General features: G+C 26.0%; 5 protein-coding genes across 6 annotated transcripts; 2 read left to right on the top strand and 3 right to left on the bottom strand.

Annotated features, from left to right (window-relative positions):
- Positions 1 to 1,625: 1,625 nt before the first annotated feature.
- On the bottom strand, positions 1,626 to 3,982 carry LOC122857442 (corepressor interacting with RBPJ 1). Its single transcript, XM_044159614.1, has 4 exons — positions 3,492 to 3,982; positions 3,299 to 3,393; positions 2,695 to 3,216; positions 1,626 to 2,524 (listed from the first exon to the last, which is right to left on the bottom strand). Exons 1-4 carry the CDS (start codon positions 3,561 to 3,563, stop codon positions 2,020 to 2,022), a joined length of 1,194 nt encoding a protein of 397 aa, XP_044015549.1. The 5' UTR covers positions 3,564 to 3,982; the 3' UTR covers positions 1,626 to 2,019.
- Positions 3,983 to 4,025: 43 nt separating this feature from the next.
- On the top strand, positions 4,026 to 5,126 carry LOC122857443 (sesquipedalian-1-like). The gene is made up of 2 exons (XM_044159616.1): positions 4,026 to 4,499; positions 4,570 to 5,126. The coding sequence occupies exons 1-2, from the start codon at positions 4,206 to 4,208 to the stop codon at positions 4,900 to 4,902; spliced, it is 627 nt and encodes a 208-aa protein (XP_044015551.1). The 5' UTR covers positions 4,026 to 4,205; the 3' UTR covers positions 4,903 to 5,126.
- On the bottom strand, positions 5,027 to 12,669 carry LOC122857441 (protein KIAA0100). Of its 2 annotated transcripts, none has more exons than XM_044159612.1 (3): positions 12,511 to 12,669; positions 11,908 to 11,987; positions 5,027 to 11,847 (listed from the first exon to the last, which is right to left on the bottom strand). In XM_044159612.1, exons 2-3 carry the CDS (start codon positions 11,964 to 11,966, stop codon positions 5,181 to 5,183), a joined length of 6,726 nt encoding a protein of 2,241 aa, XP_044015547.1. In that variant the 5' UTR covers positions 11,967 to 11,987; positions 12,511 to 12,669; the 3' UTR covers positions 5,027 to 5,180. The 2 variants fall into 2 exon arrangements, with proteins under 2 accessions (XP_044015547.1, XP_044015548.1); XM_044159613.1 differs by lacking the exon at positions 12,511 to 12,669 and adding an exon at positions 12,102 to 12,433.
- Positions 12,331 to 14,376, top strand: LOC122857444 (UPF0545 protein C22orf39 homolog). The gene is made up of 3 exons (XM_044159617.1): positions 12,331 to 12,438; positions 12,547 to 12,711; positions 12,996 to 14,376. Exons 1-3 carry the CDS (start codon positions 12,331 to 12,333, stop codon positions 13,221 to 13,223), a joined length of 501 nt encoding a protein of 166 aa, XP_044015552.1. The 3' UTR covers positions 13,224 to 14,376.
- Positions 13,355 to 17,434, bottom strand: LOC122856322 (putative uncharacterized protein DDB_G0289963). Its single transcript, XM_044158013.1, has 2 exons — positions 14,601 to 17,434; positions 13,355 to 13,388 (listed from the first exon to the last, which is right to left on the bottom strand). Exons 1-2 carry the CDS (start codon positions 16,700 to 16,702, stop codon positions 13,355 to 13,357), a joined length of 2,136 nt encoding a protein of 711 aa, XP_044013948.1. The 5' UTR covers positions 16,703 to 17,434.
- Positions 17,435 to 17,641: the final 207 nt, after the last annotated feature.

Below are 17,641 nucleotides of genomic sequence, written 5' to 3'. Positions count from 1 at the left end.
AAATCCAGAGAAATTTTTCCACCAGGGTAAATAAGAAATAAGAGTCTACAGAGGACAAAAAAATCCGAAAAAAATATGGAGAAAGAAAAAATAAACCATGTTAACATATGTTATAATTTAGCAAGATGAAAAAAAAACTCAACGAGCCATAAAAAAAATAAAATAAATTAACATAATATTGCAAAATTGTTAGGATATAAAAATAAAAAGTGGCCAAGAAAACTAAGAATTTGATCGAAAAATCAGAAGTTAACCAGGAGTTTACACCATTGATGTCAACGAATACCGAACAACAAAGTTATACAGCGAGTGCAAATTACAAGAGAAAAACTGTCTTCAAGTAAATATAGATACCGATATTGACACATTTCGTGGCATCGTGACGTAAATCGAAGAAACATATTAATGTACTTCAATCCCAGGTAGAAATTAGAGTCAATTTGAGGTCACTTTTTGACTTCACATGTTAATTTGATATATGAGAAGTCAAAAAATTGACTCTTATTTCTACCTGGGATTACAATTATTACAATTGGTAATTACAATATTGTTACTCATTTACATGGAACAATTCCAAAGAAACTTAGTCGGCTGCTGGCCAATTTTCAATGAATGGTTGTACAAAAGGATATACATCTTCACCATTATCAGTAGTGAAAAAAAAAATTGATAATAATCCAGTTGATGTTATAAATGTTGATGAATTTCGAATAAAAATGTCTTTCTCCAACTTTTCTCCTCAATGATCAATTTAAATCTGATTTTTCTTGAAAATTTGAAAGTTGTAGAAAAATCGAAAAAAAAAGTCGGAAAAAAGAGGTAGAGTCGGAGAAAAAACGGAGAAATTTTCTAGGTGAAAAAAAGTGGAGATGTTTCTCCACCATGAGTCATTTCGTAGAAAATCGGAAAAAAAGCAAAAAAGATCGGAGATCGGATAATCGGAAATTATAGGTATGTTGAAAAAAAAATTATTCATCAGTTTTTTTTTTTTTAATATTCATTTTAAGTACCATTGTCAGCAGAGAACGGCACCACTTGATCACTGTGATCATGAGATAATTTTTTTTTAATCAGACAACATAATTTTACAATCATATAATTACTATATATTTAATACGTTTAATACTAGTAGTATTAGATATATGATAATTACAAATACTTGCACAGACAACTTCATGCATTTCAATTTCTATATTCATTAATTATTATGCTGAGATAATTGGCTATTAATTATTATTGTTTTAAAATTATTCAAGTCCAATACAAATGTGTATTGAAAATCAATTTGCATTATTATAGTCCTATTAGTGCATCTTATGTTTGAATGTCAACTCAAACCAGGTAAAAAAAGAATTGGACCACTTGAACTCATCAGAAGTATAGTAAAGATTTCTGGTTGGAAATTCAACGAGAGAATAAATTAACTTTATATTAATATTAAAATATATTATTAAATTAAATTATATGATTAAAAAATTTCAATTTTTGAATAATTGTAAATACAAGATATTTTTTTATTCATGAGTAAGTATACAATTTAATCAAAAAATATTACAAACTCATTTAATTTTATCGTTTCAAAATGACGTTTATCAACTGATATTATTGAAAATTATTATCAACAAAATAATGTCATATCATTATTAAAAAAACATGGTTTTTTTTTTTTACAAATATTTGATGAATATAACTTTTTACGTTTCGTTGATAATTGCATGGATAGAAAAAAGAACAAAACAAAACTTTAAATTGTACATTAAAAAAAGCAACATTGTACTTTTTTAAGTTATTATTTCAACAACACGATAATGTAATAACTCAACAAAATATTTGTATAAATATTTACAATTTAAATAATTAAACTTAATAAATAAAAAGACTTGTTATCAAAAATTGAAACTATTCACAGGTAAGTATGTAGAATTTTTTTTTTCATTGAAATATTTTCTACTTTTGTTTAGAATAACATGACGTCATTATAAATTAAATATATAATACCTGTGACTAGTTTTTAAATAATCAAGAATATCTTGATCTTTTTGTTTCACGTCTGTATTTTTTCTCATTATCAGGATCATAAAATTTTTGTTTTCGATCACGTTCTCTTTCTCTGTTTTCTCTCTCATGTTCTCGTTCTCTATCTTCTCTCTCACGTTCTCGTTCTCTTTCTTCTCTCTCACGATAATGATTATCTCTAGGTCGTCCATTATTACTTCTTTTTTCATTTCGATATCTATCATTTTTTATATTTTCTTTTATTATCATTTCTTTTTCTTTATCATCTGAATCACTACTTGTACTTGAATCTCTTTTGCTGCTTTTTGATTTTCTAGATTTTTTACGACGTTTTTTATCGTCATCAGAACTTGATGAATCATCGGAATCAGAATCACTGCTACTGCTTGATGATGATGAATCATGTTTTTTTGATTTTCTTTTACGTTTTTTTTTCTTATCATCTTTTTTATTCTTTTTACGTTTTGCTTCCTTCTTTGCTCTTTTTTTCTCTAATTTTTCAAGTTTCCTGTAAAAAAAAAATCAACAAATAATCATTAATTTATTTATTTTACAAATGGTTTTTAAGACTCAAAGAAAAATCCTTATTAATGCATCCTAATTTACGTTTTAAACCAAAAATAATAAAAAAAATGAAAAACAATTAATAATATTTACAACAAAAGAAATAAAACTTACTTAATTATTCTTTTTTGTTCTTTTTTTGACAATGAATTAAAAAATTCTTCTTCATCTTGTGGTTCATCATCACATGATACTAAAAGTTCTTCATGTTCTGGTACACGAAGATGTTGTTGTGCATTTAATGCTGATCTTTTTAGTGCTAAACCATCATCTCTCATTTGTTGTACCAATGTTAATGCATCTGGTGTTTCTTTTTTTTCAACTGGTTCACTTGTTGATGTTACAACAGCACTCATTGCTTGACTATACAATGGACATTCTTTATCAGTATTAATATGTCCCCATTTATGACATTTAATACATCTAACATTTCTAACTTGTATACCAAATGGTTGATCACGTATTTCATTATCACCCTTGCAATAACTTTCACGTGGTGCATTGTATTTACGTTGCCATTCAAATTTATATTCTGGTTCATTATCTTCTCTTTCACGTTCTTTTTTAGCACCTGGTGGTGGTTCATACATAAAATTAACACTTAATTTATCTTTACTATCTTTACTCAGCATTGCCCTGTTGAATTTTTAAAAACATATTATTATTAATATTATTTAAAGAATAGCCTATATTTTTTTCTTTGATTATAACAACTTACTTGTTGTTGTGAAGATCTTGTTCTTTTTCATATTGAAGTCTCAATTCTTCTTGTTTTTTTTTGTAAACATCAGCTTGTCTTTCTGCCATCCATACCTGTTGAGAAAAAAAAAACATGAAAATACTGATTACTAAAAAAAATAGAAACTAATTTTCCTTGTCCAAAATAAATATCTGGAAAATATATAACTTACTCGTTTTAAATTATCTCTTGACGCTGGATGAAAAAACTTTTTACACATATAATTATTAAATCCTTTTCCCATTTTTGATAATTTTTTTTATCAATAATTTTAATTTTTTTTTTTTTTGTTGTTTTTTCCTTTTATTATATTAATTTGTAAAAAAATTTTGACTCTATTTAGATAAAGGAAAAAAACTACAATCAATCCTCAAAAATGTCGACACCAAACTGATTTTTTTTTCTTTTTTCTCTTTTTTTTTTTTTCCTTTTTTTTTTTCTCTTTTGACTTTTTTTTTTAACCATGGTGATTGTCGATTGATAAAAATTAAAAAAATTAAATAAAATTTATAAATTAATGAAAAAAAATTGTTAAATTATATTTAAATTTTTTAAAAATATTTATCGAGTGTATATTATTTTTTTATTGATAATAAATTAATAAAATAATAAAAATTTTCGAAAAAAAAGAGTGAATTTGACTCTGAAAAATAATAAAAATGGTGTAAAAATACTTTGGCTAACCTAACCCTATTTTTGCTCACTGCGTATGTTTTTTTTTCATGTTTTTTTTTTCCTGCCAATCAGCTGATTGACAATTGACATTTGTCAAATGGAATACTGATGTTGTTGTTGTTGTTTTTACTTTCATTATCAGTAATTCAAAAATAAATCGAAATAGTTTGTAAATATAGTTTGAAAATTACTAAAGAAGAACTGAGATACAATGAAAATAAATGAAAAAAATATGGTAGCATTTGCAACATCAGCAACTCCAGTTGATCGTGAAGGTTGGTTAAATAAACGTGGTGAAGTTAATCGTGGATATCAAAGACGATGGTTTGTTTTAAAAGGAAATATATTATTTTATTTTGATCGACGTGGTGATAAAGAGCCAGTTGGTATGATTGTTCTTGAAGGTTGTACAATTGAACTTGCTGAAGATGAACAACAATTTGCTTTTAAAATTGTATTTCATGGACCAAATAATAGAAGTTATGCACTTGGTGCTGAATCACAGGTTCGTCAATAATAAATTATTATTTTTCTTCAATACCAAATTGATCTTTAAATTGTTTTTGTTCTCAAAGGAATCAATGGAGCAATGGATGAAAGCACTGGCATGTGCAAGCTATGATTATATGAAATTAATGGTTGCTGAACTACAAAGACAGCTTGATGTTGCTGAAGAAGAAAGTACCCAAACACCAGAAATAGTTGAAATAAGTGATATACCAAAAGCACCACCACGTACACGTCATAATCCATTTAATAAAACACCATCTGTTAAAATTGAAAATATACCTAGAACACGTATTACATTTAAAGAACTTCATACAACATATGGAAGACGTATTCTTGCTGATATTAATGAATGGAAATATGCTAAAAAAAATTCTGAACTACCACTCATAACATTTTAAATATTACTAGTCATTGTAAACAAAAAAAATTTCAATCTTTTAGTATTTTATTTATAATTTATTTACCATACTGATATGATAAAAAGAGTGAAATTGATTCATTATGTACATATATTTAACAAGAAAAAAAAAAAAAAGTATAATAAATTATTTTCAACTTTAAATTTTTAAAAATAAAATTCTATATAATTCAATGATTAAATTAAAAACCTGAGAAAAAACTCATCATGATTGTTAAATTTGTTAAATTTATATAAAAAAAAAAATAATAAAAATTATCATTTAAATTTAAAAACACTTTTTTTCCTAGCATCACCAGGTAAATGTCTTGCACCAAGTAAAAGTCTTGCTTTATCTTCTTCTTGAGGTTTTGTTTCTTCTTGTGGACCTCTTGGTTTAATTTGTAATTTTTGTTTAATAGCTTGACTTAATATAACTCTTCTTGAATCACTTTTCATAGCAAGTAATAAATCTAACCATGTCCATGTTACATTATGATATTCTAATGTTGGTATAACTAAGGCAAAATCTCTAACATCTTGTAAATTTTTTTCTTTATTACCTTTGTATGATACTCTAACTGGTACTTCTGGTATTTTAATATAAATAAATAATTTATTTTTATCAGCTCTTTCTTTCATTTTTTCAACATCATCACGTCTTTCAATTGGTACATAAAATGATGAATCACGTTGTGGTGGTGGTGGTTCTTCAATACCATCTGGATCTCTTTCAGGAAAACAAAATTTTAACATTGTATTGAAAAATTTTTTAGTTAAACCAATTGTTAATGGTACAACATTAATTTCAAAATGTTCTTTAACAGATATACCAGCAACTGGTGCTTTTTCACGACAAAAAACACGTAATGCTCTTTGTCTATCAACAGGCATATTACTTTGTAATTCAGTTGGTGTTAAAACTTCAGTATAAATTTGATTTGGTAATAAATTCATCATTCTAACATATCCAAGTTCTAATAAATGTTCAACTGAATCATCTGTTTTACTTGTTTTAGTATATAAAAAATTTGTTAATATTAAATCAGCAATACCAAGTTGTCCATCAGCTTCAGTTAAACGCCATTGTGCATGTTTAAAACATATTTCAGCAGCTCTTGCAACTGATGCTTGTCTATCTTTTAATGTTGTTGATGCTTTTGTTGTTGGTGTTGTTGTTTCTTTATAACAATTAAGCATAACATCAAGTTCTTCACTTTTAGCATTTAATAATTCTTTACATTCAAATACACGTGTTTCAAGTTCAGCTAATAATAATTCATTACTTGTATCTTCAATTATTGCTTTTTCAACAAGATAAGTTTCACGTTCTAATCTACGTAATTTTGCAACTAAACCTCTAACAGTATTTTGTAATTGTTGTATTGGTTTTTTTTGATCATCAACTGAATGTAATTGTAATTGAAATCTCATTCTTTGTAATCTTTCATTAGCTTCTTTTCTTCTTGGTTCAACATATAATAATAAATTATTAACAACATCAAGTAACATTGCATATTGTAATGAATTTGTACAAACATCAAGATCATAATGCATTAATGTAAATGCATCAGCAGCTGATAAATCTTTTCTTTCCCATGGATCAACTTCTTCAAGTGGTGGTGGTGGTACTTTATCAAATTCAATTGAATCAATTGTTTGTCCATAACCAACATAAAAAAATTCACATTTACAACGTGATACTATTCTTTGTAATTGATGTTGTAAATCACCACCACCACCAACTGTTTGACTAACAACACCACCAACTGATTGTCCAGAACCAACTAATGTTGGTACATCTGGTAATTCAGCAATTATTTTTGAATCTTTTTCTTGTATATTATCTAAACTTAACCACATTATATTATTATCATCAATATTATCATCAATATTTGCTGATACTGTTGCATAATATTGCATACATTCAAGTGAACCAACCCATGTTGTTTTTGATACAAGTGTTCTTTGTTCACGCCATACTGGACAATGTACACGTTGAAATATTTCAGCTTTTGCTGCGGATAATATAACATATCCTTTTGTTTCAATACCTTTTAATAATACTTGAGAATTAACTAATGCAATATGCCAATTTGTATGTAATAAATCATCTTGATTACATGCAGCAAGACCACGTAATTGTTGACCACGTGTTTGAACTGATAAATCATCACTAAATACAACTGGTTTATTTGGTGCTTCAGCAATAAGTCGTTGTAACATTTCAGCACCTTCTGATTGATATATTTTACTTAATGGTTTTGTTTTTATTGGTTCTGTTGGAATTTCTGAATTTTTTGATGTGTCTTCATCATTATTATTGTTATCATTTGCCGTAGTTGCTGTTGTTGTTGTGGTTGTTGATGTTGATGTTGTTGTTGTAGTTAATGTTGTATTTACTGTTGTTATTGTTGGTGCTACTACTGTTGATGATATTGATGATGTTGTTGTTGCTGGCACTGCTGTTGTAGTTGTTGCTGTTGATGTTGATGTTGCTGCCGCCGCTGCTGCTGCTGCTGCAGCTGCTGCAACAACTGCAACTGATGACGACGACGACGACGATGATGATGATGATGATGATGATGAGGATGGTGTTGATGTTGTTGATGATGTATCAACTGGTAATTTTGTTTTACTAATTAATGCATTTTGTAAATCCATTGATCTTCTTAATTTTTGTTGTTGATTTGTATTTTCTACTTTATCTGATAAATGAAAACCTTTTAATGCTGCTGTTGATAAATTTTTTTTTAATTGTTGTGTTTTTATAAATGAATCAAATAATGCAAATGCAACATCACGATTTGTTTTAGTCCATGCACCTTTTAAATCATGTACAACAAGACGATGTGTTGGTGTATCACCTTGTATACCAATTATTAATGCATCTCTACCATAACTAACTCTTGCAACAGATAAACAATAACATTTTTCAACTGGTTGTCTCATTAATGATGATGATGGTTCATTATCTTGTAATGCTGATTTTAACCATATTTCAGCATCATTTAATTCACAATTCATATATATTATTGACCATGCTGCACGATGACGATGTATTAAACCATCTTTTATTGGATTTAATGATAAATTATGTTCAGATGAACATGCAACACGTCCACATGTTATTTCAAAACCACGTTGCATTGCAAATGACATCCAATAACTAACATGAAATTTATGAAATGCCAATGTTAATCTAACATTTTTATAATGACGACTTAATTGTTTTTTTCTTGGTCTAGTATTATTAAATAAACTTCCTTTTCTTGTTGGTCTTGTTGCACCAGATAATATGAATTTTAAATTTTCAAACCATCTTAATGTACTACCAAATAATGTTGCTGTTGGTGCTTGACATGAATTAATTGGTGAACCATTTGGTTTTGTTTCAAGTGATAAACTAATATTTATATTTTGTGAACGAAATGCACGAAATGAATCATGTTCTTGATTACTTGAATATTCTGGTAATCTATCTGGTGCACATGGTATTGCTGTATGATGATCACGTGGATCACCAAGACACAACCAATTTAATTTCATTGTTAATCTAACATTTGGTAAATGTAATAATCTACAATCATCATATTTACTTGCAGTACGTACATAAATATCTAAATCACCTTTTATTATTATTTTACCAAATGTCCAATCAAGTTCAAGACCACTCCATGTTAATTCCATTTCTTCAGTTGTATTATATGGATCTAATGATGCATGTAATAATATTGTTAATTGTTTAACACATAATGTTAATCTACCATGTAATGATAATCTCATTTTATCCCAAAATGGTAATGGTGGACTTGGATCACGGCTTGGATGTAATATTTTTTCAAATGATAAATTACATTGTGCAATAACTGGTTCCCAACATGGTCCAAATGCATAACGATATTTATCAATATCAAAGTTAAGATCATGATAATATTTTAAACTAGTCATACCACGTTCAACAATAATATCTGGCCATGGTTCACCAACTTTTATAATAACAGTACGACGTGCACGTATTGGTGCTAATAATTCAGCACCACCAAGTCTACCCCATATTGATAAACCTTCAACAAGTAATAATGGCTGTGGAAAATCACGTAATTGTAATTTCCATTCACTTATTTTCATTGATATACCACGTACCCATAGTATACTAAAATCAATACTATCATCATCTGGCCATAATGATTCACTATCAATTTTTTGTATTGCTGTTTTAGCATTTTTATAACCACTTATTGTTGGATCAGCAACAGCTATTATTTCAATATCTTTCATTATCCAAGCAAATAAACGTGTACGTGGACCAGGTCGTTGCATTTGACGCCATCTTTTAACATATGTTTCAGCATTTTTTTTATTTAAACTAGCATATAATTCTTCAACTTTACCCTGTGGTAATAATAAATGTGTACGACATAATTTTTCAACTTTTGCATTTAACATTGATTGACGTTTTAAACTTTCTTTATATTCATCTTCAAGTAATTGATAAATATCACGTAATTTTACTTCAAATGGATCATCACTAACTTCAAATATCCATTCACGTATTTTAATAACAAGATCACAGTATAATCTTTCATTATTTTTCTTAGATGATGATGATGTTGATGATGATGAATGAATTTCTTTTAACCATTTACGGACACTTAATAATTTATTTTGTATTGCTTCAGCAAAATCATGATCATATGGAAAACGTGCTTTAGCAATATCAATATTTAATTGCCATGTTTCATTCCAATCAAGTATAAAATCATCATTATTTTTACGTTCTAATCTAACATCATCAGAATCATCTAATCTTTTAAATTCAAAATCTTCAATTGTTATTATATCTTCTTCATTCAATGAACAACGTAAATAATCTAATTTCCATTTATCATTTGATAAATAAACTTCATCTGATGATAATTGTATTTTTTGTACATTTTTTTCATTATCAATATCAATTTCAATTGTTATTGCTATATTACTTGTTGCTAATATATCAATATTACGTTTAACACAACTATTATCATTATTAGTTTTATTTATTTTTTGTAATTTTAATATATTACGGAAATTTAATGATTCATTCCATAATTTAATAATACGTAAATGTAAATTTGGTGACCATATAAGACTACTACAATCAATACTGAAATTAATAATATCATTTTTAACAGATATTTTTAATTTTCTTATTTTTAAAAATGGATCTTTTATTAAACTTGAATGTTCACAAATTATTGGCTCATTTTTATTAAGTGTTATTGCACAAATACCCTCACCAACACCAACAAATCTATTTTCAATATTTTCCACATTTGCTAAATCAATACATAACATTATAGCCATATCATTATTTGCAATTAAAAATATATTACATTTTGATATTTTTAAATTTAATTGATTATATTTTAATTTAATATTTTTATTATTTTTTAATTTATTATTTTTTGTTAATATATTCAAATAATTATCATAATAATTTAATGATTTTTCAAGAAATTTTGCAACATCAAGATTCCATTCTGTACATAATGAATCCATGACAATACCAATTGCATTTGGATGTGTTGTTGCAACAAGTACACCAATTGATATTGGATTACCCCATTGATGTGATGTTTGTGGTATAACACTGTCTGTACCATTTAATGTACATCGCAATGATTTAATTGTTAATTGTGTTATCCATTCATCATTAATATTTGGACGATTAAATGATACTGTTATATGTGCAATACCACATGATGCCTCTTGTACATTTGGTAAACGTACAATTAATGAAAAATCATCTAAATCAGTTTTTGTTTTAATTTCTTTAATCCATGGTATATTAAAATTTTTTGTTTTTTTATTAATTAAACTTGGCGTTGTATTATTAACATCATCATCAATTAATTTTTTTGTTAATAATATTGATTCCCAGTCATAATGATCGTATGTCATAGAAAAATTATTAAATTTACTTTTTATTTTTATTATTTTATCTTTTATTCCTGATTCAATTGTTAATGAATCAAGTGATAAAACTGGCATTTTTCCTGATAATAATAAGCCTTCTAATTTTAATGCTAAATTAATTTGTAATTCTGTTGGATGAAGTTTTGCATTTATTTGTAAATTTTTCATTGAACCGTTTAGACTACTGCATGAGTTATTTTCACGGCCAAATACAACTGATGAATTGTCAATTTTAATTGATAAATTTTTTGGTAAAATTGGTGAAAATCTTGCCAAAATATCTTCAGGATATTCATCAGATGTCAATAATGGTGGTACTTCTGATGATAGTGATTTTCTGTCTCTGATAAATTGAATTAATCCTGGTTCACCAAAGCTTTCTGTTTGTACTACACCGATAAATAATTTCTCAAATGTTAATTCCCCTTGGGCACTCAATGTTGCTTCAATTGTACCAGCAAAATTAATTTGTGATAAACAAGTATCTGAAGCATGACGATGAAGTTTCATTACACCTCCAGTTACTGTAACTGACGTTAAAAGTGTTCTTGCTCCATGAACAACACTACCATCAAAATTTAAACTTTCAGCATTACCATTAATTATCCAACCATTACCAAGTGCTCGTAAATTTAAATTATCAATATGAACAGCCATAAATTGAACAAATGTTATTATAATTGATGGTATTTTAGTATTTCTAAAATCAAGTGGCAATTTATTTGTCAAAGGAGTAATGTCATCAACATCAGATCCAGTTGTTCGATCCTTGTTTACTCTGACATCTTTCATAACAACAGCAAGTAGTTTAACAACATCACTACTGAATAAACTACTTCTTACAGTTATTTCATCAATTTGTATTGTAAAACCATTTTTAGAAACAATAACATCACGTAGGATCAAGTATGGAAAAGAAATACATCCAACACGTAGATGAATTTTGTATCTTCTTTTCACAACCCATGATATAGCTTTTGGTAATACCCTAAAATTAAATAATACATTATTAATAATATAATTTTATTTTTATAATCTCAATACGTACCAAGTAAAAATAATATAAGCTAATACAATTACGATGAAGATAAAAAATAAAGGAGTCATACTCCAATTTCATATTCTAACCTAAAAATAAAAAAAAATAAACAAATTAATTGTCATTATTCATAGATAGTTGGTTTTTTCTTTTATGTCATATTTTTTTTTTAATTAAGCACTATGTAAAATTTATCTAATTACTTTGGAGTTATTAATTAATTTTGTCAATCTAAATTTTTTCACTGTTTATATTTTGTGTGAGTAAAAATAGAGATCTGACGTTTTAAAAAAAAATAGAGTACGTATAATAATAATAGTGTTGAATGTCGATATCAACGTAAAATGTAAAGTCAGTTACCGAAACAGAATAAAAAACACTTGTCTTGTAAATTATATATAATTAATTAGACATTTAAAATTAAATATAAAAATGGTATCTGATGATAAAAAAAAAGTTGAAGAGTCAGTTGATCAAAATAATGTTGAAAAAAATGATGACAAAACTGATAATTTAAAAAATCGAGATTCAGAATGGATGGTAAAAATTATAACCTTAAATTTCAATTGTTTTGTTTTTTTTTTATAGTCATTTAATTAATGTTTGGTGTACCTGAATTATTTAATAATTATTGTTATTTCATTGCAGCTACGTGCTTGTCGTGTTTATAAAGAAGAGTATGATGATTGTACATCATTTAGAGGAAGATTTCAACAAAATTTTGTCTATGGAGAAAAATTAGATTGTTCACAATGGAAAACTGACTATGATAATTGTAAAAAATGGAAAAAAACAGATGATGATGATGCTTACGTAAGACAATTTTTTTTTTATTATTATGTAATTTATCTACCTTGTTATTATCTGCATATACTTTGATTAATTTTATAATAAAACAGCATAAATTTATTAAAGAAAAATAATAATATTAGTTGAAAGTTTTGAATGAAAAGTTAATAATTTGTATTAAGTTGATATAGCAATTTAATTTACAATAATGAACAATTTTGTTTCATCTATTACCTGAAATTTTTTTAACAATTTATTTTGTTTTATGTTCTATTTGTAATAAATTTTTTTGTTTACTTTTATACTAGACTGAATTAGTAGCAAGTGAAAAGAAAAGACGTTTGGAACGTCTAAGGCCTCATTATCAAAATAATGTTTGGGAAAAACGTGAAGAACCACCAAAAGATTGGAATGCTCCTCTTCCAGATTATCTTGTTCAACGAAACAACAATACATTTTTAGCTTTGAAACAAGCTGATATTGAGAACAATAGAGAAACTTCTGATATGCTAATTCCTGGTTGTGTTATTTTATAATAATTAAATTGAATAAAGACAATTAAATATTGAAAGAAACTTGTAAAAAAAAAAACAAAAATTCATCAAATTAAATAATAAGAAAATCATTTTTATTATTATTGTTTTTTTTTTTAAGTGATTAATAATTATTATTCATTAACATTACAAGTTACACAATTCGGTCTGCAATTTTACATAGTCTTTAGTTTTTTTTATGACTTAAAAAAAAAATTCTTTTTTCTTTTCTAGGACTGATTATGGGACACATCTTGGTATACTTTATCAAAATCTTGTTGTTTGATTTGGATTAAGATAAAAATAACATGAGCACTATTCTGTTTGCTTATCAATATTTATGACATAAAAAAAAATTTTTTTTTATATGAATTTCGTCGGTTGATTCTCAAATAGAAGGTAAAAAAAAAAGAGAAAATTATTCTGGGTGTCAAGTGGTCCTCAAATATTGTTTCATTATTTTATTTTTAATCTTTTTCATTTTGGCTCAACTAGTAGAGGTATTATGATATTATTGATCGTTTATTGTTTCATTTTTCGATGACATACATGCATATACAAATCCAAATGAATAATAATAATAATATAAATATAAAAACATTTTATCGTCTATCTTAAAATCTACATCTTTTTTTTTTTTTTAAATTCCAATCACAAGTTTCTTACTCGAAACAATATAATGAAAAAAAAATATCAGACAAAAAATTGGATTTAACGTTGTGCAATGTCTAAGTTAATTAATAATTATTATAAAAAAAAAAAATTAACTTGTTTTAACAATAAAAATATATCTCTAACAAATCCAACAAATTCACATTTCCTTTTTTTTTTTTTTATCTTTTTTTTCCTTTTTTCTAAAAACTCGAAGATTATTAAAATAATATATCCACAACGATTGTAACATAGTTATTTCTTTTTTAATCAATAATTAATTTTTTTAATGAAAAAAAAAAAAAAAAAAAACAATATAAATCAAAAATTGTCACAGCAATATATTGCACATAAAATTATATTTAAAATTTTCCGTTTTAGCTAGAAATTTGCCAAAGAATTTGTCAAGATGCCAAAGTTGTTCTATGCCATGATGGTTTATGTTGTCCATTTTCATGATTAATATTTGAATAATTTAAATTTGTATTTTTTTTATCAATTAATATATTTGATGATGATAACATACTATCATCAATATTACTATTAATAACATTATTTGTATTTTTACTTTTATAATCAAATAATGGATGCCATAATTTTTTACTTGTTGATGATACTTTTGTATCATTTTTTAAATAAATTTTATTTTGATTATTATTATTATATTTAAGAGATGAATTATTAATATCATCAAAATTTTCATTTTTAATAATTAAATTATTATCGTTATCTTGAATTTCATAATTATTAAAATCTTTTTTGATAATTTTTTTATTAAATATTATAAAAAATTGTTCATCAAGAATTTTTTGTAAATGTGATAATGTTATAACAAGTAAATCTGGATCAGTTAAAAGTTCTGGTTTACTAAGAGCATCAGGTAGTCTTAATTCTGGTCTTGTTATTAATAATCTTGGTATTTCAATTGATGGAAATGCAACTAATGATGGTAATTTATATCTTGGTACTAAAAGTGGATCTGGTATTGTATAATTTGAATTATTAATTAATTCTCTTAATTGTATTGCTGGATGTTCCATTTCAGGACCACGAAATACACCTGATTTTATATCAATTAAACCTGGTGCTGAACGTTTTTTACGTTTTACTGTTTGTGGTGATAATAGTGACATTGATGATGATGGTGAATTTGTTAATTGTAATGCATCATCTGAGCATGTCACTGTACATGGTGGACTTGGTAATAGTCTATCCAAATTTTTACATTTAACATCTTCTATTATTTTATTATTAACATCATCATCATCATCATCCTGATCATCAGCATATACAAAATTTTGATTATCAATTGGTCTTAAACCCGGAATATCATTATTTATAAAATTATCATTATCATCATCATTATTATCATTAATATCATCTTCAATTGTTATTTCTTCTTTAATCACAACATTTGATTTTTGGTTTATGAAATTGTTTATATTATCATTTTTGATTATATTATCATCAATCATATCATCAGAATCACGATCTTCATATTCAAAAACTGTGGCACATTCATCATCTAATAATTCATCATTTAATTCTTTATCATTGATATCATCTTCATCAATTTCATCAAGATCATCATCTTCATTTTCAATTTTTTTCTTATCATTTATGCTTGTTGTATTTAAATTTTCTTCAGTATTATTATTTTTTTCATTTACTATTTCATTTTCTTTTTCTTTTTCTTCTTCAATCATTTCAATATCTTCATTCAATTTTCTAACTTCAATATCAAATTTATCTTTACAATTAAGACGAGAATATTTAAGAGGTTCAAGCATAACTCTTGGTTGAAGTAATCTATCTTTTTTAACTTTATTTATATCAATTAGTCTAAAACGTTTTTGTCTTTTACCATGAATTTCATCATCATCAATATCATTGTCATTATTATCATAATCATCATCATCATTTTCTGCAATATTATTATCATTACTACTATTATTATTATTATTATTATTATTATTATTATTATTATTATTATTATTATTATTATTATTATTCAATATACTCAATTTTATATTATTTTTAGATATAATATTTTGTTTTCTTGTCAATCCATTTTTTTCATTAAATGATGTTTGACTTGTCATTGTTGATTTCATGTTATTTGATGAACAAGATGACGATGATGATGAATTCGATGAACAAGATGATGATAACATTGACGATGATGATGAAGATGAAGATGATGATAATGATAATGATGATGAGGATAATGAAGATGATGATAAATTATTAATCGTTGATGTTGAATAATTATCATTTGATTCACGACAACATGAACTGTCGTAACCATTTGATAATGTTCTTGGTATTGAACGCCATCCATGAGCTGTTTTAGTTAATTTAATTCTATTTCTTTTATCATAATCTTCACATCGTACCTCAATGATTTTTTGTTCTTTTTGCAATGTCCATAGAAATATTGGATTAACTTTTGGTCGTTTTTCAATTTTATTATTAATTTTATTGTTATCATTTGTATCAATAATACCACCATGACTACTGCTATTACCACCATCATTATCATCATGGTTATTTTTCCACTGTTTTATCATTCGTTTATTTAAATGTTCATTTTCTTCTTCTTCTAATGGTGTTTGACTTTCTTCAGATGATATAGAATATTTTGAATGATATATTTGTTTCCAAATTCTTCGTTGATTATATCGTTGACGATGTATTCTTCTACGATTTGTATGATGATTATGGTGATGATGATGGTGATGGTGATGATGATGATGATGGTGATGACGTGAATGACGTTGCATCACAACATCAATATTAAGTTGATTAGTTTTTTCTTTTTTTCTCTTCATTCGTTATTTAAATAATTTTTCAATGTTATATTTAACATTATATTTTTTATCAAATGATAGTTTAAAATTTAGTTTTTTATGTATATAAAATAGTCGTTATTAGAAAAGCCTGCTCAATCGATCCCAAACCACCGAGACTCTTTGCATCATATGTGACCTAGCACACAGCCAGAAACACCAACCAACACTCACACATAACACCAATCAAATTCCGACATTTTTCATTTGGAAAATTATTCTTCACATGTATAACTGAATAAAATACATTCCATCGAATGTAAAATTCTTACTATGTTTTTATTAATTTTTTTATAATTGATTTTGATTGATATAAATTAACAAAGTTTTTTATAACTTTATACTATACTAATTATTAAAAACGGAGGTATATATTAAGGTGATATTAATTAATGTCCTCTTTTACGTTGTTTTATTTAATGAATTTATATATTGTGAGTATATGCCAGCAAGTTTAGGCGAGTACTGATCAGTATAGTGGCCGGCGTGCGCATTCCCATTTCTTTCCACCACCTACACTCACCCACTCACCCACCACCCTCTTCAAAAGCAAATATCTTGGGCGACAACACAACTGATTGTAACTCTTCTACGCCGTCGCGGTAAAGATGAGTATGTATGTCGTGTGTTACGCTATGTACGCTGATATTGAACGTGGGTGTGCACATCAGAGACAGTATTCTATATACTTTACATTTAATAAAAATCTACGATTTAAAATTATTCAAATAATAACAGAGGTTCTCAATCAATAGTGCCAATGAATTTGGCATTAAAATACATATTATGTTATATATTAATTTTCAATAAAAAATTATTTTGTTTTCAGAGTCCTAATGACATATGAAAAGCAGTTATTTATCTTTGAAATATTTGTTATTATAGTCATAAGTTTTTGTACTAAAAAAAAAAAAAAAACAA

This window comes from Aphidius gifuensis, linkage group LG5 (genome assembly GCF_014905175.1).
Source record: "Aphidius gifuensis isolate YNYX2018 linkage group LG5, ASM1490517v1, whole genome shotgun sequence".
NCBI classification, from domain to species: domain Eukaryota; kingdom Metazoa; phylum Arthropoda; class Insecta; order Hymenoptera; family Braconidae; genus Aphidius; species Aphidius gifuensis.
Note: the sequence above shows the minus strand (reverse complement) of the source record. Positions and strands in the feature narration are given on the sequence as shown.